Source organism: Periophthalmus magnuspinnatus, chromosome 5 (assembly GCF_009829125.3).
Source record: "Periophthalmus magnuspinnatus isolate fPerMag1 chromosome 5, fPerMag1.2.pri, whole genome shotgun sequence".
In the NCBI taxonomy this organism is placed as follows: Eukaryota; Metazoa; Chordata; class Actinopteri; order Gobiiformes; family Gobiidae; genus Periophthalmus; species Periophthalmus magnuspinnatus.
Window position 1 is genome coordinate 4,191,024 of NC_047130.1, and position 23,283 is coordinate 4,214,306.

The 23,283-nt window shown below is 38.2% G+C and overlaps 3 protein-coding genes across 3 annotated transcripts; 1 reads left to right on the forward strand and 2 right to left on the reverse strand.

Annotated features, from left to right (window-relative positions):
• Positions 1 to 211: 211 nt before the first annotated feature.
• Positions 212 to 1,790, forward strand: thoc7 (THO complex 7). Its single transcript, XM_033965983.2, has 8 exons — positions 212 to 282; positions 517 to 637; positions 737 to 864; positions 955 to 1,041; positions 1,170 to 1,227; positions 1,294 to 1,360; positions 1,441 to 1,510; positions 1,671 to 1,790. The coding sequence occupies exons 1-8, from the start codon at positions 264 to 266 to the stop codon at positions 1,730 to 1,732; spliced, it is 612 nt and encodes a 203-aa protein (XP_033821874.1). The 5' UTR covers positions 212 to 263; the 3' UTR covers positions 1,733 to 1,790.
• An 87-nt stretch (positions 1,791 to 1,877) lies between these two features.
• LOC117370531 (interferon-induced GTP-binding protein Mx-like) lies at positions 1,878 to 9,357 on the reverse strand. The gene is made up of 12 exons (XM_033965976.2): positions 9,053 to 9,357; positions 7,719 to 7,856; positions 7,487 to 7,641; positions 6,201 to 6,339; positions 5,926 to 6,124; positions 4,673 to 4,751; positions 4,480 to 4,602; positions 4,013 to 4,154; positions 3,792 to 3,950; positions 3,284 to 3,360; positions 2,952 to 3,203; positions 1,878 to 2,262 (listed from the first exon to the last, which is right to left on the reverse strand). The coding sequence occupies exons 1-12, from the start codon at positions 9,237 to 9,239 to the stop codon at positions 2,038 to 2,040; spliced, it is 1,875 nt and encodes a 624-aa protein (XP_033821867.1). The 5' UTR covers positions 9,240 to 9,357; the 3' UTR covers positions 1,878 to 2,037.
• Positions 9,358 to 12,042: 2,685 nt separating this feature from the next.
• LOC117370532 (interferon-induced GTP-binding protein Mx-like) lies at positions 12,043 to 20,924 on the reverse strand. The gene is made up of 12 exons (XM_033965978.2): positions 20,634 to 20,924; positions 18,729 to 18,866; positions 18,497 to 18,651; positions 17,069 to 17,207; positions 16,794 to 16,992; positions 16,145 to 16,223; positions 15,952 to 16,074; positions 14,624 to 14,765; positions 14,403 to 14,561; positions 13,658 to 13,734; positions 13,325 to 13,576; positions 12,043 to 12,656 (listed from the first exon to the last, which is right to left on the reverse strand). Exons 1-12 carry the CDS (start codon positions 20,818 to 20,820, stop codon positions 12,432 to 12,434), a joined length of 1,875 nt encoding a protein of 624 aa, XP_033821869.1. The 5' UTR covers positions 20,821 to 20,924; the 3' UTR covers positions 12,043 to 12,431.
• Between the last annotated feature and the right edge of the window lie 2,359 nt (positions 20,925 to 23,283).

A 23,283-nucleotide genomic window follows, 5' to 3' on the forward strand; every position in this document is an offset into this window, starting at 1 on the left:
TGTCCATATACTGATAAACACTTCATGCAAGTTCAGTTGTAATAGGACCTTTTTAAAACAGCAAGAGCACAGGCTACATACATTGTGTTGAATGTGTTGCAATTCATGTTTCACTGAAGGTTGGTAAGTTATTATTTTACTTCAGTTTCAATGTATTTTTTCACCTCATTCCACATTAGTTGTCTGAGCCATACTCCGCACCAGCAGGAGGCGCTGAAGCTCCTTAAAACCACAGCTCGCAAAACCAAACAAAGAGTCCAAACATGGGAGCCGTCACAGATGGTAAAATGATGTTGTAGATTGTTAATATTTAGATAGACAACATACGGCATGTGCTTGAAATCAACTTAAACTATGCTGTTTACATGATTTGTTATCACATATGCGTAGAATCCGAAAATGTGGCATTTGAGTAAACTATGGGGCCAGGAGCTAACCGTGGGCTAGCCTACCTGAGTTAACATTGTTCATGGTTTTCGGTATAACTCTCTATAATTGTCTGTTCCTTGTACACAGATGAAGTTATTCGTAAACGCCTTCTTATTGACGGGGATGGGGCAGGAGATGACCGCCGGATTAACGTGCTCCTAAAGAGCTTCATCAAATGGTGCAATTCTCCTACCAGCCCAGAGGAAGGGTCAGTCAGTGAGCAACACTTGACACTAAAACAGGACCACTTTCTATTCTTGTCTAATCAATGACTGCATACATATAAGTCGTGTTTTGTTTTGTGTAGATTCACACAGTATCAAAGGATGCTGGGTACATTAGCCCAATGTGAGTTCTCAATGGGGAAAACCTTGATGGTGTATGACATGAATCTCAGAGAAATGGAAAATTATGAGAAAATCTACACAACAATAGGTATTCCTGATCAATAGCATATTAGTGGAAGTACTATATTTTATATTTTATGTACAGAATCATTTATGTTATTTACATCTTTATTTGTAGAGCAAAACATCACATCTGCACATGACAAAATTGCTGACTGCAAAAAAGAAATCCAAAGAGCCAAAAGAATCCGAAAGAATCGTCAAGGTAACAATGCTTACTTAAACTTGTCAGAAAATTGAAGATAATGCTTTTGGATCTTAAAACCTCAGCATGTGCTAATTTAATGTAGTACAGTAACAGTGTAATAGCCATACATTTTGTCTGTTTCACAGAATATGATGCTCTTGCTAAAGTAATACAACAACATCCAGACAGACATGAAACGTTAAAGTACGTATGCTTCATCAACTGAATGTGTGTAATTCTTTTTATGGTAACACTTAATCCTTTTTGCAGGCAGTTGGAGGCACTGGACAAAGAGCTTCAGCAACTGTCTCATATTAAAGAAAATGTAGATGCAAAGGTATTGTGTAAATATTCAAGTTTTAGAGCAATATTTTACCCCATCCCATAAGATTAAAGTGAACCTTGACATCATTTCAGTTGGAATTGAGGAAAAAACAGTTTCACGTTCTCCTCAGCACCATACAAGAACTTCAGCAGACTCTTGAAAGTGAGTAATTATAGTGTGTGTGTGTGTGTGTGTATATATATATATATATATATATATATATATATATTTATATATATATATATTTATATATATATATTTATATATATATATTTATTATTATTTGATGTAATGCAGATTTTTTTTTTTTTTTTCATTTTAGATGACGACAAATCTGACAATGATGACAATAGTCAAGGAAGCCCTGTCGGCAATGGAGAATGAAATTGTTATACAGCTTGTTTTATTTTTATGTGTTTTGAATAAAGTTCACTCTTATAAATTTTGTTAGATTTTTTTGATGCAGACTTTTAACTTTTAATAGTTCTAGAAACTTTATAAGTAATTTCACAAAATAACCACCAGGTGACAGTATTGCTAACTAGGTTTAAACATACTGAAGACACTTAAAAACTGCAATGACCCTTGCCCATTTTTATCAGTTATGAATGAATACATTGAATTAGCTGAGGCTGAAGGATGGAGAGTACTGATTCCATTACATCTGTCATATACATAATGTGTGATATCTAGAACATAATTAAATATGTTCGAGCCTTCAGGAGACGCTCATGACGACTTTGCAAATGAGTTCTTTTAGTGCCGATGTCATAATCCTCTTTGAGGAGAAACTCCACATTGTCCTTGTCTTGAAGCATCTGCAGCATCTGCCTCTGAAGATCCACAGCCAACTCCTGCAACATTTTGTAACGGATGACCATCGGAATCTGGTCTGCCAGACGTTTGCTTGCAATCTATGGAAAATAAACAAAAAAATTAGGCACATTTGAATTTATATGTTTTCTAACATGTTTGCCCAAAGTCCTCTCTCCACTGGGATCCACTTCCTGTTCATAAATGCAGAACTGATAAGCTTAGTCTCTATGGAAGTTTCACCATAACAACAAGTGTATTGTCATTAATGTATTTTTATTTAATGACAAGAAAAATATATTCAAAAACCTACATGTATAACCTAGAGTCTTAACTTTACAAATAAGTGCAACTAAGTACAGGGATCGGGCAGGGACAGGAAGGTAGGTACATGAAACACAAGCTTTAAATGCAGGATAATACAGGACAAACATGCTTCAATCAATCAAACTCTTGAGTAAGGCTATCATGAGGGGAAAACCATTATAACAAAGTTAAAGCTCATTTAAGTAGATTTTTCATATGTTTCCTTAAACTTGAATCTGTATGTTTCATAATCAAATGTTTTGCATCCATGTTGATTTATATGGCATGTGATAAACTATCTGACACATAATCTCAGGCTATAAGTAGATGGATGCAAAAGATGGAAATGCCAAAAAGTTGGATGTATCCAAAAGCAAAAGATATAACTACAATGTGACAGACAATTTGGAGTGGTGCCCTGCAGGGAAGTTGAGGTAAGTGTCAGGTATTTAATTGGAGGGATTTACAATTGAAAATAACCTACTTGGTAATAGGATTTAAGATGTAACATGAGTTCTTGGAGAGTTGCTTTGTTGTCCATATAGTAGACAATGCTCCTGTTTTTGTGGAATTTTTGGCGTCTTTCTTCCTCTTCATCCTCTTCTCGTTTTCTCTCACTCAAGCTGTAGCTGTAGGTCCTATCCTGGGTGTAGACGATCATCTCCATTTTGAACTGAGTGCGCAGCATGTCTTCTGCAGTAGTCTCCTTCTCCTCCTTAATCGATTCAATTTGGTTCTAACAAAGATGGCAGGAAAATGTCACAGTATAATATTAAGTAACCCTTATTGAGACACACCTATAATGCAAATAAATACCTTGGCTGTTTTCAGAAGGTTTGGAAATCCTGTGAAACTACTTTGGGCCAACTGTATGAACACCTTCCTAATAGAATCTGTAAGACATTTGGTCAAAGTAGAGGTCAGATCTACTACTGTGAAATATCTACTACAAGACGTTTACATGTATTTATGGTAACAGAATTTCCTGGGATCCAAAGTACACACTACTTCAATACTTTATGAAGGTGTGAGTCTGGTTACAAGGGACTAAATTAATGAGCGAAGCACTAAACATTAACCTGGAGTGAGATTTGTAAAATTAACTTGCCTTCACGTCCTAGAATTTGATTGTGTCATAATAATTCGGCAGTGGCGGCGAGATATTCACTATAAACCAGGTCAAAAAACATCAGCAAAACAAAACATTCCACTATATAATTCTGGCATGCCCTTTAGCTTATGTTTTAACATATAAGGATTGTATAATGTTGTGTCACGTGAACCCAAACTATTCAATTAATCACTGCTATAGTTAGCTCCATACCTCCTGTATCCTTGAGCCTTTTGATAGCAGGTTCCTCCAACTGCTTGATCTGTTCCTTGACCATGGCTTCGAAGGTTTTATAGTTAATAAATCCAGGCAGCTCCTTCCCCCGATACATGTCTTCATAGATGTCCACCTCTTTCTGAATTTTCTCATTAACTGCAAAAGAACATTGTCACTTCTGTGTTGCTTCCATAGAGCAAATGAATCATAACACCTACAGTTATTCCATGATTTGTCCAGAATATAATTCCATTTGGCAAAGTCTTTCCTGAGTGTAGAAAAGACATTGAGCTTGTCTCCACACTTTAGTTCATCTCCGGTGGTTAAACTGAGAGCATCTTGGGTAAAAGCTGTCACTTTCTGAAACATGAGCATTAAGTTTTAAGTAATGCAGACAAGTATGCCATATTACACACAGTTCATAAATATTATTATGAGAACCAACATAAGTTCAACATGTCACTACAATCAGAATCAGAATCAGTTTTATTGCCACTGTCAGTGAATAAAATTCACAAAAATATTGTGCAACATTAAACAAAGTATAATATAATATTGAATTTGTGAAATACATGCATTTTTCTTGAAATGTGACTGTGGTTGAAATTAACAACAGTGTAACAGCCTAAAGGTGTAAAAGAAAGAAGGTACCTTCAAGTAAATTCCTATATTCATAGTTACTTACATCAATAAGGAAGATGAGCCTCTCTCCTACATCAGATGGAGGTCCAGTACCGTACTTCTCCAGTTCCACTCGTGTTTGGTTCAGTTTCTCTTCTATCTGTTCTTCAAGTCGAGGAAGAGACGTCTGAAAAGATAGACATCTATAGACATCTATAACATGATTAATTATGATATATATGTCAACGACAGCCCACCTCAATATGATGCACCAGCTCCAAGGTAAGCTTCTCTGCCAGTTTGGGGATTGTAGCATATCCTTCCTTGTATAGAGTGCTTTAAAGAAATAAAATTGTGTACATGTCTATAATTGTACTGAATACTTGAATACTGTAAGTGCTTGTTCAATATTCTGTCACTAAGTAACTTTCCGCCACCTGTTTGTCCTGTTTGTCTAGATCAGTGGTTCTTAACCTGGGTTTGATCGAACTCTAGGGGTTCAGTGAGTCAGTCTCAGGAGTTCGGCGGAGGTCAAGACACACACCCGACTCATATGATTTGCGGACTGCGAGCATCTCCAGAAGCTGGCAGTGTCCCAATTTGACAAATGCACGATTCAGTGTACCTATCGAAGTACCCGCCTGACTTAAATCTGTTCGAACGCAGCAAGCGTTTAAAGGCACTTTGGTGAATTGAGACAGCATGACACGGCCAGAGTGATGCCCCAGCGTTGACTGGGAGGATCCCGGTGACAATTGTGCTCTGATTGGATATCTTCGAGGGACCATGGAAGCACATTACTGTAATGACAGTAACGTATTTAAAGAGCCCCATGCCTCTGCTTTGACATGAATTTACATGAGAGCACAATTGGTTGTGGAGTTACGGTGTGTGTTAAAATGTTAAAAATAATAAATTGCATAAATACAATAAGTTCATTATTGGAATACATAAGATAAAAAATTTAAATCATTTCAGTGTGGTAGGTCATGTCTTTGTGAAAAGGTATGTATGTAATTTCATGCATTGTACTGGTTTTATTCTTTGAACACAGTGATGTTAATGCACGGTTCATTTTGTGCACCAGTAAAACACATGTGTCTTGAATTTAAAGAAGGGTTCGGTGAATGTGCATATGAAACTGGTGGGATTCAGTACCTCCAACAAGGTTAAGAACCACTGGTCTAGATGTTTTTGCTTTTCCTGCAAGTTCCAGATTATGGTATTAAACTTTTTCTATCTCTATGGAGACAAGCATGTGATGCCACTAGGCCAAGTTTAAGGTAAGATCTGTGGAGAGACAACCTGCTCACAGTAAGCTCAAAGTACCTCTTTAACAACAAAACACATGCAATTGTATATGCATAATAGTATAATGTATATGTATAATTATAGATAATGCCTTACTGTGGAGCATCCTGGGCAAAGAGATAACACCTCCATGGACACAAACAGGTGACAGACAGTCCATATGAAAAGTTAAAAAGTGCACCTTTAACAACAAACTTACTGAAAAAACGCGTGGTCCCTAAAGAAGGTCTCCTCCCTTTTCATGGCAGCTGGCAGAGACACATTGTCTGTGATCTCCTGCTGACCTCGACACCTGACGATCATAAACCCTTTTGTCAAATGGATGACCTCATTATGTACTATGTCCACCACTGTCTCCTCTGTGCCTTTGTCCACCAGATCTGGTTTAGTCAAAATACCTAAAACACAAAGTGAACGTGTAAGTCAAGTGAGCAGTGGTTAAGTATATATTCTATTTATTTTGAAGTGTTTCACCCAAAGTCCTTTCTCCATCAGGATCCACTTCCTGGGCCATCTTCAAAGCCTCTGTCGTGGCTATGTCCACATTACAAGGAACCACCACCAGACTGATTGTCTCTTGTTTTTTGATAAACCGTGAGATGAGTCTCTTTATCTAAAAAGTACCCAATGCATGTGTTTACATTTTGAATTTCTTTTAATTTTATCAAATAAGGCTGCACAATTAATCACAATCTGAATCATCGAACCACAGAAGTTGCCATTGTTTAGGTAATAGAATGTCTTTGTCCGGAAACATCAATATATTCTATTTTAATAAAAAATAAAATACAAAAATTATACAATATTCTTGTATTAGATTGGTAGTTCATATTCTTCTCCTAAATGTTAATGCTTGTGGTTGTGTTTTGTGAACTTCTGCAGCCCTAAATTCAATACACTAATAGTAGAAAGTAGGGTTATATTTGCCTAAAAAATCTTACTAAAGACATACTACTGATCGATTAGACATTAGACACATTAAAGTGCATATGAGAGGTTTTCATCTTTTTATAACTATGACTTGGTTTGGTGGGATAGTATCTGTGGTAATTACTTATCATAGTTTTACATCAGGTAAGTGTCAATTTGTGAAGAAAAGTTGAAAAGAAAAGTATAAAAAAAAGGGAGTAGCGATGAGTTCTGAAATAGAATATGTCATCCCTACGTCAACAACATGGAAAATTCCATCCAAAATGCAGTGACAATTTACAGGCAAAGAAGACATTAATCTGACAGTTTGAACAAGAATTTATCTTTACTAGTGTAGTCATAACTATAGTGCAATTTAGACCCATGTTAACATTATTGTTGGTAGGTAACAATTACCTCTACATATTACATATGTCAAATCCTGAACTTCACCAAAATTTTAAAGTTTGATAAAACTTGACACATTTTTCAGTAAAATCGTAAATATAATGATGTTAACTATGTTTTAGTTAAATAAGTAGGCTAACCTGCCGCTTTAAACTTGTGAATCATGAGTTTAATCTGCCTTTTTAAATATAAATACCAACAAAATAACTAATCTTCAGATAACTTACTCACTAACTTCTCCTTTCTGCTGTTGTTTCATATAAATTCTTAAAATCTACATAAACTATCTACATCCAAGGGATGTGCAGAGGTCGACTATACTACTATATAGTGATTGATCAACCATAGCCCCTACAGAATGATATGATTAATAGATATGATTAATGGCAATAAAAGTTGATGCATGAACATAATGACTCTTGAATCAAAACACATTGCTTTACTGTTTCTCCGATGTTTTCTTTTTGGCCTTGCACAGCTACACGGGTGATTCCAGGAAGATCGATCAGTGTGAGATCAGGAACATCAGGGGAGGCGATCTCCAAACTGATGAGGTCTTCACTGATGTCCACCCCATTACCAGCTAAAATGTTCTGAGCTAGGAGTTCATAAAACAAAAAATATATACCATGGGGTAAATAACATGTTAATTGTGATGTTTAATCCAAATCATACCTTTTACAATCTTGTCTCCCACATCTGCTGGATCTTCTAATTCTTCTTCATGATCCTGATATTTAATTTTTCCATACCACTCTCCTCCAGCTTTCTTTCGCTTCATCTTCAATTCAAGGGGGCATCTTGTCACAATTCCTGTCATGGTGGAAACAGAATAGATACTAGAATATGTTAATTCACAATAAACTAAATGTAATGCATATAGTTTCCTGCTCAGAGGGCCTATGGTTATATTTCATATTTAGAATCTTACAATCTCACACACGCACACACACACCCCCACACACACACCCCCGCACACACACACACGCACACACACACACACAGGTTTACATGGGTGTCTCATTGGGACATTATATTTCCTAGAACTGTAAACTCATCCTAAACTTACATTAATAACATATGATATATACTTGCCTGCTTTTTAACCTATATCTGAACTTTCAGTCATGTTGTTGAAAAGGAGACCTTCACTTTCACGTGAGAATCCCATTGAGCTGGAGGAAAAGTCTGAAATATATATATATATATATATATATATATAGTGAGGGAGGATGGAGCGTGAGATTGACAGGCGGATCGGTGCAGCGTCTGCAGTGATGCGGTCGCTGTATCGGTCCGTTGTGGTAAAGAAGGAGCTGAGCCGGAAGGCGAAGCTCTCGATTTACCGGTCAATCTACGTTCCTACCCTCACCTATGGTCATGAGCTTTGGGTAATGACTGAAAGGACAAGATCGCGGATACAAGCGGCTGAAATGGGTTTCCTCCGCAGAGTGGCCGGGCGCACCCTTAGGGATAGGGTGAGGAGCTCGGTCACACGGGAGGAGCTCGGAGTAGAGCCGCTGCTCCTACACGTTGAGAGGAACCAGCTGAGGTGGCTCGGGCATCTGCTCAGGATGCCTCCTGGACGCCTCCCTAGGGAGGTGTTCTGGGCACGTCCCACCGGGAGGAGGCCCCGGGGAAGACCCAGGACACGCTGGAGGGACTATGTCTCTCGGCTGGCCTGGGAACGCCTTGGGGTCCCACCGGAGGAGCTGGAGGACGTGTCCGGGGTGAGGGAAGTCTGGGAGTCCCTGCTTAGACTGCTGCCCCCGCGACCCGGCCCCGGATAAGCGGAAGAAAATGGATGGATGGATGGATATATATATATATATATAAACTTTTATTTATATATATATAAACTTTGTGAAAGTGAAAGTCTCCTTTTCGTCTAGTCATATTTAATTCGCCTACGTCGACAGATGTCGGTACAATATTAACCTAAAATGCAATTAACATTTAACACGTAGGATATTTAGGCTAGAAGAGAGAGGGGAGATCATTATACCAACCCTTTCCTCTGGGCAGCGCCACTCCAGAGAGCGCCTCCAGCACAGAGCTCTTCCCCGAGCTTTGGTCTCCGATGACAGCGATAGCGGGCAGCGCCAGGTCCTGCTCCACTCCCAGAGACCGGAGCGAGTCTATGAGGTCAATGCAGGGACGCACTTTCTCCTCGTAGTGTTGATTTAGCGTGCTCATGCTGACACTTACTTGTCAAAAAACTAGGCTACTATTCCACACTGCAGTCTGCCAATTCAGACCGCTGACTCGGGCTGAGTGTGAAGAAAGCGTCCGCCCATCAGAGGAAACAGAAACTTACACGAGGTTTCTCATTATGTACAATGGAAACCTAAAGTTTGTCTAAAATAACTGGCAAATGTGATGAAGTAAAAGGCTAGACTGGGTGTTTTTATAAGGCAGGTGGGTCTAGGGTGCTCTGTGATAGTAAATCAGATGGGACTTTACTTTAAAAAGCTAAGCTACCTCTTTAACTCGTGAAAGAAAGAAAGAGTTTCGTTTTACAGAAATACAACCTAGACAGAGACACCTGAATCCAGCCAGTGGAGCTCAACAGTGAACTAAGTATCACATTCAGTTTTCTCATTGACTTAAAAACCCCCAAACATCAATAATAATAATAATGATGATAATAATAATAATAATAATAATAATAATAATAATAATAATAATAATAATAATAATAATAATAATAAACGGTTGAATGTGATGGATTCAAAATATATATTCAAGTTATATTATGTTATCTCACTGTTCATTTTAAAGGTACTGTAGGTACTGTAATGTTCACTCTTATTATAATCATTATATTCATTTCAACTATGTAATCTGCACTAATGTTTGTTCTTGAGTCTTGCAGAAGATATCTTTTGAAAGTTGCAGGATCCCATGGGAAGAAGGTTACTCTGAAACCCTGAAACAGAAACATCTTGGGAATGACCTTTAGAAATGCAAAAACAAAATATATTTCTCTGTGAATTTCGTCATATGTTTTTACACTGCTTGTAAAGTATGTAAAGTATGTCCCCCATCCCTTGAGAACACATTTGTAACTAGGGTCCCTAACTAAATAAAAGGAGGAGAAAGACGGTCGAGACTTCAGAAAGGAGTGAGGTTGTAAACTGAAGGTTTTGCCTCTCCGCTCTTTCTCCTCAATATTGAGACAAAATAATCTCTCTTGTCTTCTCTTCTCTTTTGAACTGTAATATAGGTTAAAAAGGTGAACCTATCAAATGCTTGCTCGGACATAATCATCTACGTAACTAATGACCACATGACCTATAATTTTAGGTTTCGGAAACTTTATAAACGCAAAGTTATTAAAACATTTCGCAGAATCTTGTATTTTATTAGTTAGCACGTAGCTGGTTAGCCTCCGCGATGCCTTTGAACTCTTAATATTTCAATTTTTTGAATTTTTTTTTCAAAAAGTCTATGGGAAAAAATTAATGGAAAGTTTACTTCCGGAATCCGGATTAAGTGCTCCTAAAGAGCTTCATCAAATGGTGCAATCTTTTTATAACTTTGTGCGTGCCCTTATTTGTATTTGTATTTATTCAGTGTGTTTTATTTGCACTTTATCACCGAAGTAAGTTCCTAGTTTGTGAACTGTGTTCACAAACGATGGCAGTAAAAGTCTTCTGATTCTGAATTCTCCAGCCCAGAGGAAGGGTCAGTCAGTGAGCAACCCTTGACACTAAAACAGGACCACGTTCTTTTCTTGTCTAATCAGTGACTGCATACATATAAATCGCGTTTTGTTTTGTGCAGATTCACACAGTATCAGAGGATGCTGGGTACATTAGCCCAATGTGAGTTCTCAATGGGGAAGACTTTGATGGTCTATGACCACCTACCATAGTAGAGAAATGGAAAATTAGAAAAGTCTACACAGCCCCGAATGAAACATCCAAGGGCCATAAGTACATGAAGGACAAGCCCCAAGAGATGACATGCTCAGACATGTCAGACAGTGGAGCGCAGAGGAAGAGGTGCTGAAGGAACTCATGAAAGGACAAGCCCCTGCATGGGATGTAGCACCAAAACATAACTGAAGCAGCTGATATCAAGAAATCCTACCAGTGGCTTGAGAAAGCTGGACTGAAGGACAGCACAGAGGCACTTATCCTGGCTGCACAGGAGCAGGCCTTGAGCACCAGAGTGATAGAGGTCCAGATCTACCACACCAGACAAGACCCAAGGTGTAGGCTGTGCAAAGAGCCCCCTGAGATAATCCAGCACATAACTGCAGGGTGTAACATGCTGGCAGGGAAAGCATACATGAAGCGGCATAACCAAGTGGCGGGCATAGTGTACAGAAACATCTGTGCATAGTGTGGGCTGGAAACCCCGAGATCAAGGAGGGAAACACCTCCAAAGGTAGTGGAGAATGATCAAGCCAAGATCCTGTGGGCCTTCCAGATACAGACTGACAGAATAGTGATGGTGAACCAACCGGACATTGTGGTGGTGGATAAACAACAGAGCAAAGCTGTTGTGTTGGACATCGCAGTGCCGAGTGATGGGAACATCAGAAAAAAGGAACATGAGAAACTAGAGAAATACCAGGGGCTCAAAGACGAGCTGAAGAAAATCTGGAAGGTCAAAGTATCAGTGGTGCCCATGGTCATTGGCGCACTTGGGGCAATGACCCCCAAACTGGAGGAGTGGCTACAGCAGATTCCATGATTGAACTAACTGATCAGAAAATAGAAAATAATGCTTCTGTAGCTTAAAACCTCAGCATGTGCTAATTAAATGTACATAACCTTCAAATTATTTTCAGTTGGAATTGAGAAAAAACAATTTTCACGTGCTCCTCAGCACCATACAAGAACTTCAGCAGACTGAGTATTATATATATATATATATATATATATATATATATATATATATATATATATATATATATATATATATATATATATATATATGTATATGTATATATATACACACGCGCGCAAACACACACACAGACATATGTGTATGCATATTTATTTATTTGATGTAATCCATACATATATACTTATATATTTTTCCACTTTAGATGACGACAAATCTGACAATGATGAAAATAGTCAAGGAAGCCCTTTTGGCAATGGAGAGTGAAATTGTTATACAGCTTGTTGTATTTTTTATGTCTTTTGAATAAAGTTCACTCAACCTTTTAATAGTTCTAGAAAACTTTGTCTATAAGTAATTTCACAAAATAACCACCAGGCTAACTAGGTTTAAACATACTGAAGACACTTAAAAACTGCAATGACCCTTGCCCATTTTTATCAGTTATGAATGAATACATTGAATTAGCTGAGGCTGAAGGATGGAGAGTACTGATTCCATCACATCTGTCATATACATAATGTGTGATGTCTAGAACGTAATTAAATGTGCTCGAGCCTTCAGGAGACGCTCATATCGCTTTTGCAAAACAGTTCTTTTGTTACCGATGTCATAATCCTCTTTGAGGAGAAACTCCACATTGTCCTTGTCTTGAAGCATCTGCAGCATCTGCCTCTGAAGATCCACAGCCAACTCCTGCAACATTTTGTAACGGATGACCATCGGAATCTGGTCTGCCAGACGTTTGCTTGCAATCTATGGAAAAAACAAAAATATTACTCTACATTTAGGCACATTTGAATTTGTATATTTGCCCAAAGTCCTCTCTCCACTGGGATCCACTTCCTGTTCATAAATGCAGAACTGATAAGCATTGTCTCTATTGAAGTTTCACCATAACAAGAAGTGTATTGTCATTAATGTATTTTTATTTAATGACAAGAAAAATATATTCAAAAACCTACATGTATAACCTAGAGTCTTAACTTTACAAATAAATCGGGCAGGGACAGGTAGGTAAGTATGTGAAACTTACAAGCTTTAAATGCAGGACAATACAGGACCAACATGCTTGAATCAATCAAACTCTTGAGTAAAGCAATGATGAGGGGAAAAACATAAGTTGAAGTTTAAGTTGATTTTTCATATATTTCTTTAAACTTGAATCTGTATATGTTTAATAATCAAATATTTTGCATCCATGTTGATTTATATGGCATGTGATAAACTAGCTGACATATAATCTCAGGCAACAGTGGGCTATAAGAAGGATGCAAAAGATGGAAATGTCAAAAAGTTGGATGTAGCTAAAAGCAAAAGATATAACTAAAACGTGACAGATAATTTGTAGTGGTGCCCTGCAGGAGGATTGGGGTATGGGTCAGGTATTTAACTGGAGAGATTTACAATTGAAAATAACCTACTTGGTAATAGGATTTAAGATGTAACATGAGTTCTTGGAGAGTTGTCTTGTTCTCCGTATAGTAGACAGTGCTCCTGTTATTGTGGAATTTTGGGCGTCTTTCTTCCTCCTCATCCTCTTCTCGTTTCCTCTTATTCAAGCTGTAGCTGTAGGTCCTATCCTGGGTGTAGACGATCATCTCCATTTTGAACTGAGTGCGCAGCATGTCTTCTGCAGTAGTCTCCTTCTCCTCCTTAATCGATTCAATTTGGTTCTAACAAAGATGGCAGGGAAAATGTCACAGTATAATATTAAGTAACCCTTATTGAGACACACCTATAATGCAAATAAATACCTTGGCTGTTTTCAGAAGGTTTGGAAATCCTGTGAAACTATTTTGAGCCAACTGTATGAACACCTTCCTAATAGAATCTGTAAGACATTTGGTCAAAGTAGAGGTCAGATCTACTACTGTGTCTACTACTGTGAAACGTCTACTACAAGACGTTTACATGTATTTATGGTAACAGAATTTCCTGGGATCCAAAGTACACACTACTTCAATACTTTATGAAGGTGTGAGTATGCTCACAAGGGAATGAAAAACATTGCAGATTTCAGCTCAATTAATGAGCGAAGCACTAAACATTAATCTGAGGTCAATCCGAGGTTTTTTAAAATTAACTTCACGTCCTAGAATTTCATTGTGTCATAATCTCAGTTTGAGGGCAGTGGCCGATGCAACTCTATAGGATATATACGTTTTTTTAAAGAAATATCCAAAATAGAAATCCACAAATGTTGGGACAATAGCAGCACATTCTGAGCCTGTTTTGAGAAAAAAAATATTGAATTTGTGTTTACTGAAGAGATAGAAAATATGTTGAACTTTGTGGCAGTTTTTGTTTTATGTGGATAGGCCCGGTAATTACAGAGATATTCACAATAAACCAGGTCAAAAAACATCAGCAAAACAAAACATTCCACTATATAATTCTGGTGTGCCGTCCAGCTGATGTTTTAACATATAAGGATTGTATAATGTTGTGTCACGTGAACCCAAACTATTCAATTAATCACTGCTATAGTTAGCTCCATACCTCCTGTATCCTTGAGCCTTTTGATAGCAGGTTCCTCCAACTGCTTGATCTGTTCCTTGACCATGGCTTCGAAGGTTTTATAGTTAATAAATCCAGGCAGCTCCTTCCCCCGATACATGTCTTCATAGATGTCCACCTCTTTCTGAATTTTCTCATTAACTGCAAAAGAACATTGTCACTTCTGTGTTGCTTCCATAGAGCAAATGAATCATAACACCTACAGTTATTCCCTGATTGGTCCAGAATATAATTCCATTTGGCAAAGTCTTTCCTGAGTGTAGAAAAGACATTGAGCTTGTCTCCACACTTTAGTTCATCTCCGGTGGTTAAACTGAAAGCATCTTGAGTGAACGCTGTCACTTTCTGAAACATGAGCATTAAGTTTTAAGTAATGCAGACAAGTATGCCATATTACACACAGTTCATAAATATTATTATGAGAACCAACATAAGTTCAACATGTCACTAGAATCAGAATCACTGTAAGTGAACAAAATTCACAAACATACAGTGTACAACAAAGTATAATAATATAAACTATGATTAAAACAAAAAAATAAGGGCATGCATTAAAATAAGGTAAAAAAAAAAAAAAAGGGGGGGGGGGGGGTTACGTCTATGTCAAGATCCCAGTTTGCCTCGTGTTTTTGTAATGTTTTCCCCCTCCCTGTGTCAAAGCCTGGAGCTGGGCAGAGACTCAGGCTCCTCCCATGCACACCTGCAACTAATTGTCAATCAAGCTGCACCTGGGGAGGACAAAGGGAGCCAGGACCTGATACTCAGTGCCAGATCGTCCTTGTATCCACAGTGGTACAGGGCTGCTTGGCTCAGATTCTTGTTTTTGCATTTTGCCATTCATTTCTAAGTTGGATGTTTTTTGCTTGTCATCAGACCCCACTTCCTGGACCAGCTCAGCTCTTCTGTCTCTGACCCAGCTCTCCACGACTGGTACGAACCTCACAACTTCTGACCCTGCTCACCTCTACCGGTACTGCTCATCTCTGATTCCTCCACTGCCCACGACTACTCTTGGACAACTGCAAACTACCCCATTCTCTACTATCTGATCTACCTTCATGTGCACATTTACAAACTGTAAAATAAACACTGTTAAACTGCTCCCTGAGTCCTGTCTCTTTGTTGTAACAACTGATAGGGGGACCAGTCTATAAAAGCAATGATTCTCCATGTACAATATCTAACTTGTCTGTATAAAGGTAATAAAACAGTCTGATTTGCATTGGTGTGTTCCTGTTTTAGACCTGGTTTATACCTGGAGTTGTCTTGGGGTTGTTAGACTTTGTTTAGATCCAGTTGCGTTCAGAAGGCCAATTTATTTTATTTTTTTTTAAATACATTATCATGGGAAAAGCTTGAACTACTGTTTAAGACTACAACTGATATCACACATTTACAAGTACTTGAATTCATGAAATACGGCATTTTTCTTAAAATGTGTCTGCGTGCTTGAAATGAACAGTGTAACAGCCTAAAGGTGTAAAAGAAAGAAGGTACCTTCAAGTAAATTCCTATATTCATAGTTACTTACATCAATAAGGAAGATGAGCCTCTCTCCTACATCAGATGGAGGTCCAGTACCGTACTTCTCCAGTTCCACTCGTGTTTGGTTCAGTTTCTCTTCTATCTGTTCTTCAAGTCGAGGAAGAGACGTCTGAAAAGATAGACATCTATAGACATCTATAACATGATTAATTATGATATATATGTCAACGACAGCCCACCTCAATATGATGCACCAGCTCCAAGGTAAGCTTCTCTGCCAGTTTGGGGATTGTAGCATATCCTTCCTTGTATAGAGTGCTTTAAAGAAATAAAATTGTGTACATAATTGTACTGAATATTGTAACAGCTTGTTCAATATTCTGTTACTTCTAAATGATTTGATGTGCAACCTTCCAGTTATGGATATGCCATGAGTACAGCAATAATTAAAGGTCCACCAAGTAACTTTCCGCCACCTGTTTGTCTTTGTCTAGATGTTTTTGCTTTTCCTGCAAGTTCCAGATTATGGTATTAAACTTTTTCTATCTCTGGAGACAAGCATGTGATGCCACTAGGCCAAGTTTAAGGTAAGATCTGTGGAGAGACAACCTGCTCACAGTAAGCTCAAAGTACCTCTTTAACAACAAAAAACATGCAATTGTATATGCATAATAGTATAATGTATATGTATATATATATATATATATATATATATATATATATATATATATATATATATATATATATATATATATATATATATATATATATATATATATATATATAGTGGAGCATTCTAGGCAAAGAGATAACACCTCCATGGACACAAACAGGTGACAGACTGTCCACATGAAAAGTTGCAAAGTGCATCTTTAACAACAAACTTACTGAAAAAACGCGTGGTCCCTAAAGAAGGTCTCCTCCAATTTTATGGCAGCTGGCAGAGACACATTGTCTGTGATCTCCTGCTGACCTCGACACCTGACGATCATAAACCCTTTTGTCAAATGGATGACCTCATTATGTACTATGTCCACCACTGTCTCCTCTGTGCCTTTGTCCACCAGATCTGGTTTAGTCAAAATACCTAAAACACAAAGTGAACGCGTAAGTCAAGTGAGCAGTGGTTAAGTATATATTCTATTTATTTTGAAGTGTTTCACCCAAAGTCCTTTTTCCATTGGGATCCACTTCCTGGGCCATCTTCAAAGCCTCTGTCGTGGCTATGTCCACATTACAAGGAACCACCACCAGACTGATTGTCTCTTGTTTTTTGATAAACCGTGAGATGAGTCTCTTTATCTAAAAAGTACCCAATGCATGTGTTACATTTTGAATTTATTTTAATTTTGTAATCAATTGTAAAGTCAAATAAGGCTGCACAATTAATCACAATTTGAATCATCGAACCACAGAAGTTGCCATTGTTTAGGTAATAGAATGTCTGTCTGGAAACATCAATATATTCTGTTTTCTTCTGCAGCCCTAAACTCAATACAGTATTAGTAGAAAGTAGGGTTATAGTTGCCTAAAAATTTTTTACTAAAGACATGTCCTGCTGATCGATTAGACCAGGGGTGTCTAAACTATGGCCCAGGGGCGAAATGCAGCCCTCTGACCAATTTTTTTTGGCCCTCAAACCTACAAGCGAACTGGCCCAATTGATCATAACCAGTACTTTTTATGGCAAATTTGAATAATACTACCAATATAACCTAAATACTGCATTGCCAAACAGACCAAATGTTAATATTTCAAGCCTTATTTAAAGTATGAAGTCAAAACTATGTTACATGCACCATCTGAATTATTCACTGTGGCCCTCCGTGTCGAATATTTTTAAAGATATGGCCCTCGGTGAAAAAAGTTTGGGCACCCCTGGATTAGACATTAGACACTTTAAAGTGCATATGACAGGTATTTTAGTAATAGTAATAATAATAATACATTTTATTTATATAGCGCTTTTCAAGATACTCAAAGTCGCTTCACAATACATACAAGAATAAAATATCACAAAATTTACAACATAAAATCAAACATTAAAAGCAATTTATATTATATATAAATTGCTTATGTATTTTTAGAATATGTCATCCCTATGTCCTCAACATGGAAAATTCCATCCGCACTGACAATGCACTGACAATTTAGACAGGTTTTAGCCCATGTTAACATTATTGTTGGTAGGTGACAATTACTTCTACATATGTCAAATCCTGAACTTCACCAAAATTTAAAAGGTTGATGAAACTAGACAAAATTTTAAGTAAAATCTTCAATATAATGAAGTTTTAGTTAAATAAGTAGGCTAACCTGCCATATGCACTTTAAACTTGTGAATCATGAGTTTAATCTGCCTTTTTAAATATAAATACCAAAAAGGTAATCTGCAGATAACTCACTAACTTCTCCTCTCTGCTGTTGTCCCATATAAATCCTTATAATCTACATAAACGATTTAGTCGACCAATGCACATCCACCGATTAATCGACCGGCCCTCACAGAATATGATTAATAGGTATGATTAATGGCAATAAAAGTTGATGCATGAACGTAATGACTCTTGAATCAAAACACATTGCTTTACTGTTTCTCCGATGTTTTCTTTTTGGCCTTGCAAAGCTACACGGGTGATTCCAGGAAGATCGATCAGTGTGAGATCAGGAACATCAGGGGAGGCGATCTCCAAACTGATGAGGTCTTCACTGATGTCCACCCCAGTACCAGCTAAAATGTTCTGAGCTAGGAGTTCATAAAACAAAAAATATATACCACGGGGTAAATAACATGTTAATTGTGATGTTTAATCCAAATCATACCTTTTACAATCTTGTCTCCCACATCTGCTGGATCTTCTAATTCTTCTTCATGATCCTGATATTTAATTTTTCCATACCACTCTCCTCCAGCTTTCTTTCGCTTCATCTTCAATTCAAGGGGGCATCTTGTCACAATTCCTGTCATGGTTGAAACAGAATAGATACTAGAATATGTTAATTCACAATAAACTAAATGTAATGCATATAGTTTCCTGCTCAGATGGCCTAGGGTTATATTTAGCATTTATATACAACACACAATGTCACTTCATATAGGCCATTTGCGGTGTCCAAAATGAAAATGCATGGCACTTTTCCTATAGTCAAATATTTAAATATGCCTAACAAGCTGGGTCATAATTTAATTTTAAAATGGAGAGCAATGGACAAGTCCAGTAGTATAATTATAGAGATGTTACCATTAAATGGTTTCAACAAATCTGCAGTCTGACAGTGAAACATCAAATAGTTTGGGTTCAAATGACATCAGTACTTTCTAGAATCCCTGAAGTTTAAAACTGAGCTGGAGGGAGTATGGTATAATTTGCAGTTTAAGTGTCAGATTGCAGATTTTTGGTTCTGGTCTATGGTTAATAGCTCTATAATTACTGGGCCCATCCTCTAAACTGACAGATGCAAAGTACAGTGCCTTCTGTATCAGCATAAAGAAGCAGAAATGAAAGTATTGTGACATTGTTTGTCACAATATGCTCAGAGAGTGGTGCCATTAGGCTATTAAACTCCAAAGGTGTGATTACTGTGACTTGAAAGGAAATCACGAGATTCATATTATAAGTTTGTGGACCCAATCCATAATAAAAAGGTCAATGGTGATGATTTTTATTTTGGACATTTCTTCTACAAACAGTGAATCTCCCTTTTTGAGTTTGGCATATGGCCTTGCCCACCGTCTGAGACTGTGACAGCTCAGAGTTCTGACCTGTCCTCCATCTTAATGGGATTCTCACGTGAAAGTCTCCTATTGGTCTAGTCACATTTAATTAGCCTACGTCAGATGATAAGATAAGATATGCCTTTATTAGTCCCACAGTGGGGAAATTCCACTATTGCACCGCACAGTTCAAGAACAGCAGGAAAATTGTAACATGCAATAAAACAAGATAATAGCTTAAATAATTTAAAAAATAGACTTAAAAAATAAACTAAAAATAGATTCTAAGAGCAAAATATAAAATACCAACAAAAACTATTACATACAATAAGAGTGACAGTGCAGTGCGGCATATGAACAGAATAAATCTCAGTAAAGTGATTTCAGTGGATTTACATGGTATTCAGTATTGCACATGGGTATAGTTGAATGACACATGTCCAGTGTTAACAGTGTTCGTTGTACAGTCTGACAGCAGTAGGAAGGAAAGACCTGCGAAACCTCTCCTTCACACAGCGAGGGTGAATCAGTCTGTCACTGAAGCTGCTCTCCAGGGCAGACAGAGCATCCTGCAGGGGGTGAGACTCATGGCCCAGCATAGAAAAGACTTTAGCCAGGACCCTCCTGTCCCCCACCTCCTGCACTGAGTCCAGAGGACAGCCCAGGACAGAGCTGGACTTCTTGATGACCTTGTCCAGCTTCTTCCTCTCCCTCTCTGGGATGCTGCTGTTCCAGCAGACCACACCGTACTGGTTCGCTGATGCCACCACAGAGTCATAGAAGGTCTTCAGGAGTGGCCCTCTCACTCCAAAAGACCTGAGTCTCTTTAGGAGATAGAGCCTGCTCTGGCCCTTCCTGTACAATGCGTCTGTGTTGTGAGTCCAGTCCAGTTTGTTGTTCAGATGAACATCCAGGTACTTGTATGTTGGTACAATATTAACCTAAAATGCAATTAATACATAACACGAGGGCTATTCTGGGCTAGAAGAGAGAGGGGAGATCATTATACCAACCCTTTCCTCTGGGCAGCGCCACTCCAGAGAGCGCCTCCAGCACAGAGCTCTTCCCCGAGCTTTGGTCTCCGATGACAGCGATAGCGGGCAGCGCCAGGTCCTGCTCCACTCCCAGAGACCGGAGCGAGTCTATGAGGTCAATGCAGGGACGCACTTTCTCCTCGTAGTGTTGATTTAGCGTGCTCATGCTGACACTTACTTGTCAAAAAACTAGGCTACTATTCCACACTGCAGTCTGCCAATTCAGACCGCTGACTCGGGCTGAGTGTGAAGAAAGCGTCCGCCCATCAGAGGAAACAGAAACTTACACGAGGTTTCTCATTATGTACAATGGAAACCTAAAGTTTGTCTAAAATAACTGGCAAATGTGATGAAGTAAAAGGCTAGACTGGGTGTTTTTATAAGGCAGGTGGGTCTAGGCTGCTCTGTGATAGTAAATCAGATGGGACTTTACTTTAAAAAGCTAAGCTACCTCTTTAACTCGTGAAAGAAAGAAAGAGTTTCGTTTTACAGAAATACAACCTAGACAGAGACACCTGAATCCAGCCAGTGGAGCTCAACAGTGAACTAAGTATCACATTCAGTTTTCTCATTGACTTAAAAAAAATAAAAATAATAATATAAATAAATACAATAATAATAATAATAATAATAATAATAATAATAATAATAATAATAATAATAATAATAATAATAATAATAATAATAAATGGTTGAATGCTTGCTCGGACATAATCATCTACGTAACTAATGACCACATGACCTATAATTTTAGGTTTCGGAAACTTTATAAACGCAAAGTTATGAAAACATTTCGCAGAATCTTGTATTTTATTAGTTAGCACGTAGCTGGTTAGCCTCCGCGATGCCTTTGAACTCTTAATATTTCAATTTTTCGAAAAGTCTATGGGAAAAATGAATGGAAAATTTACTTCCGGTATCTGAGCAGGATGTGACCGTTGAGCACCATGCAGGCAGAATGATGATGATGATGATGATGATGATTATTATTATTATTATTATTATTATTATTATTATTATTATTATTATTATTATTATTATTATTATTATTATTACTGCTAAAAAATTACAAGGGTTAAACAGAGGGAGCTGCATTCTCTGTGGGAGGAGCGGGTGCTGAGCAAGCCCAGTGTCTCCTGGCTCAGCCCCTCCATCCTCTGGCTCCTGACTTTATTATGATGCCTTCAGGGCGTCGGTTTTATGCTCCGATACGGAAAACAAATCGCTTTTCAAATTCTTTTGTGCCCTCAGCTATTAAATTGCTGAATTCTAAGGGTAGTGTTTCTTGAAGTTTTGCACTGTATTATGCATATTGTTCTTATATTGTTGTCGTAATGGCAGGTGCAGGTGCGGACCAAGGAGTGCAGACTCGGGGCAAGTTCACTGTGTTTATTCACAATTTGTGCAGGAATATAAGTCAATAGTTCATAAGTCACAAACGGGGAGCAGGGAGCGGGAGGCAGACCAGGCGGGCGTAGTGCAGAGCGGGGACGGGAAGCCAGGATCGGACCGAGGACAGGAGCGGAACGAGACCAGGGCGAGCCGAGCAGGAGTAATCCAGAGAGCAGGACCCAGGGCAGGAGACGAGGAGCAAGCCGGGGACCAAGACAGGCCAGGAGGCGAAGACAAAGGGTGGACTGTAAAGGAGCTGGGGTAGAGATGTTACGCTCTAGCCTCTGTACCGAGTGTCGCTGAGCGTTGTTTCGATACGCGCTTCACCACGCCAAAAATCACGTGACCAGTCAAACCGAGGCCTCGTTACGTCAGAAGTGTCAGAGATACATGTCGAGCTCCGGTTTCAAGCTGCTTCGCGGGAATTTTGATGGGGGTGGTTTGTAATTGTGTCAGAGCTAAGAGTCTGAATCCCCCCAAGAACTGTGGGTTTTGAGAGGAGATTTTGTTGACACATTTCTAACACTATACTAGTTATTCAATAAGGGAAAGTTTATCTTAAAGCAGGTAAGAATAGATTACACCTAGTACAGATACATTTATATACACTTGGTGACATATTACATAACACTTACAAGATACACTCCACCACATACACAGATTCACATCAACACACACCTAGGCCTATATAAGATACATAGTCATAGTTTTAGGTCAGTGATATGTAAGTGTTGAGAGTGAGTTTGAGTGGTTGAAAGAGTGCGAGTGTCACAGTAAGGAAGAGATATGGAGGGACAGCTGTTGCCACCAAAAAGAGCATGGTCATGTGCATGGGAGCACTTTGACTTAATAAGCCAGAATTTACAAATACCTTATCTCACATTTCCCCCACTCACACCCCTGACACCTTTTCCAAAAATGTTCCAATTTCAGAAAAACTACAGTTGCACAATCATTATCCCAGTTACTTAACCACATCATTTTATTCTCCAATTTTTCCAAAACACCTCTGTAGCTGTAAACTCTTTAGTTGGCCAAGTCAGAGTAAAACTAATACAAACATAAGTATAGGACACAGACACCAGTTTGAAAAGTTTTTGTTTTTTTTTATTAGAAAGTAGCCATTTTATTGATACAGCATATTTAAAAACATGAGTTGCGCCAAAGTGGGAAAAGCAACTTAATTTAAACACAAGTTGACACAAAATAATGTAAAACAATTTCATAATAAACATAA

Coding starts and splice junctions, on each gene's coding strand:
- thoc7 (XM_033965983.2), top strand. Junction 638..736: donor CCTACCAGCCCAGAGGAAGG/GTCAGTCAGTGA, acceptor TGTTTTGTGTAG/ATTCACACAGTATCAAAGGA. Junction 1,042..1,169: donor AATCCGAAAGAATCGTCAAG/GTAACAATGCTT, acceptor TCTGTTTCACAG/AATATGATGCTCTTGCTAAA.
- LOC117370531 (XM_033965976.2), bottom strand. CDS start 9,239: ATGAGCACGCTAAATCAACACTACGAGGAGAAAGTGCGTCCCTGCATT. Junction 6,340..7,486: donor AAGAAAACATCGGAGAAACA/GTAAAGCAATGT, acceptor GGTACTTTTTAG/ATAAAGAGACTCATCTCACG. Junction 6,125..6,200: donor TGATGGAGAAAGGACTTTGG/GTGAAACACTTC, acceptor TTTGTGTTTTAG/GTATTTTGACTAAACCAGAT.
- LOC117370532 (XM_033965978.2), bottom strand. CDS start 20,820: ATGAGCACGCTAAATCAACACTACGAGGAGAAAGTGCGTCCCTGCATT. Junction 16,993..17,068: donor CAATGGAAAAAGGACTTTGG/GTGAAACACTTC, acceptor TTTGTGTTTTAG/GTATTTTGACTAAACCAGAT. Junction 14,766..15,951: donor GGCTCATCTTCCTTATTGAT/GTAAGTAACTAT, acceptor CTCATGTTTCAG/AAAGTGACAGCGTTCACTCA.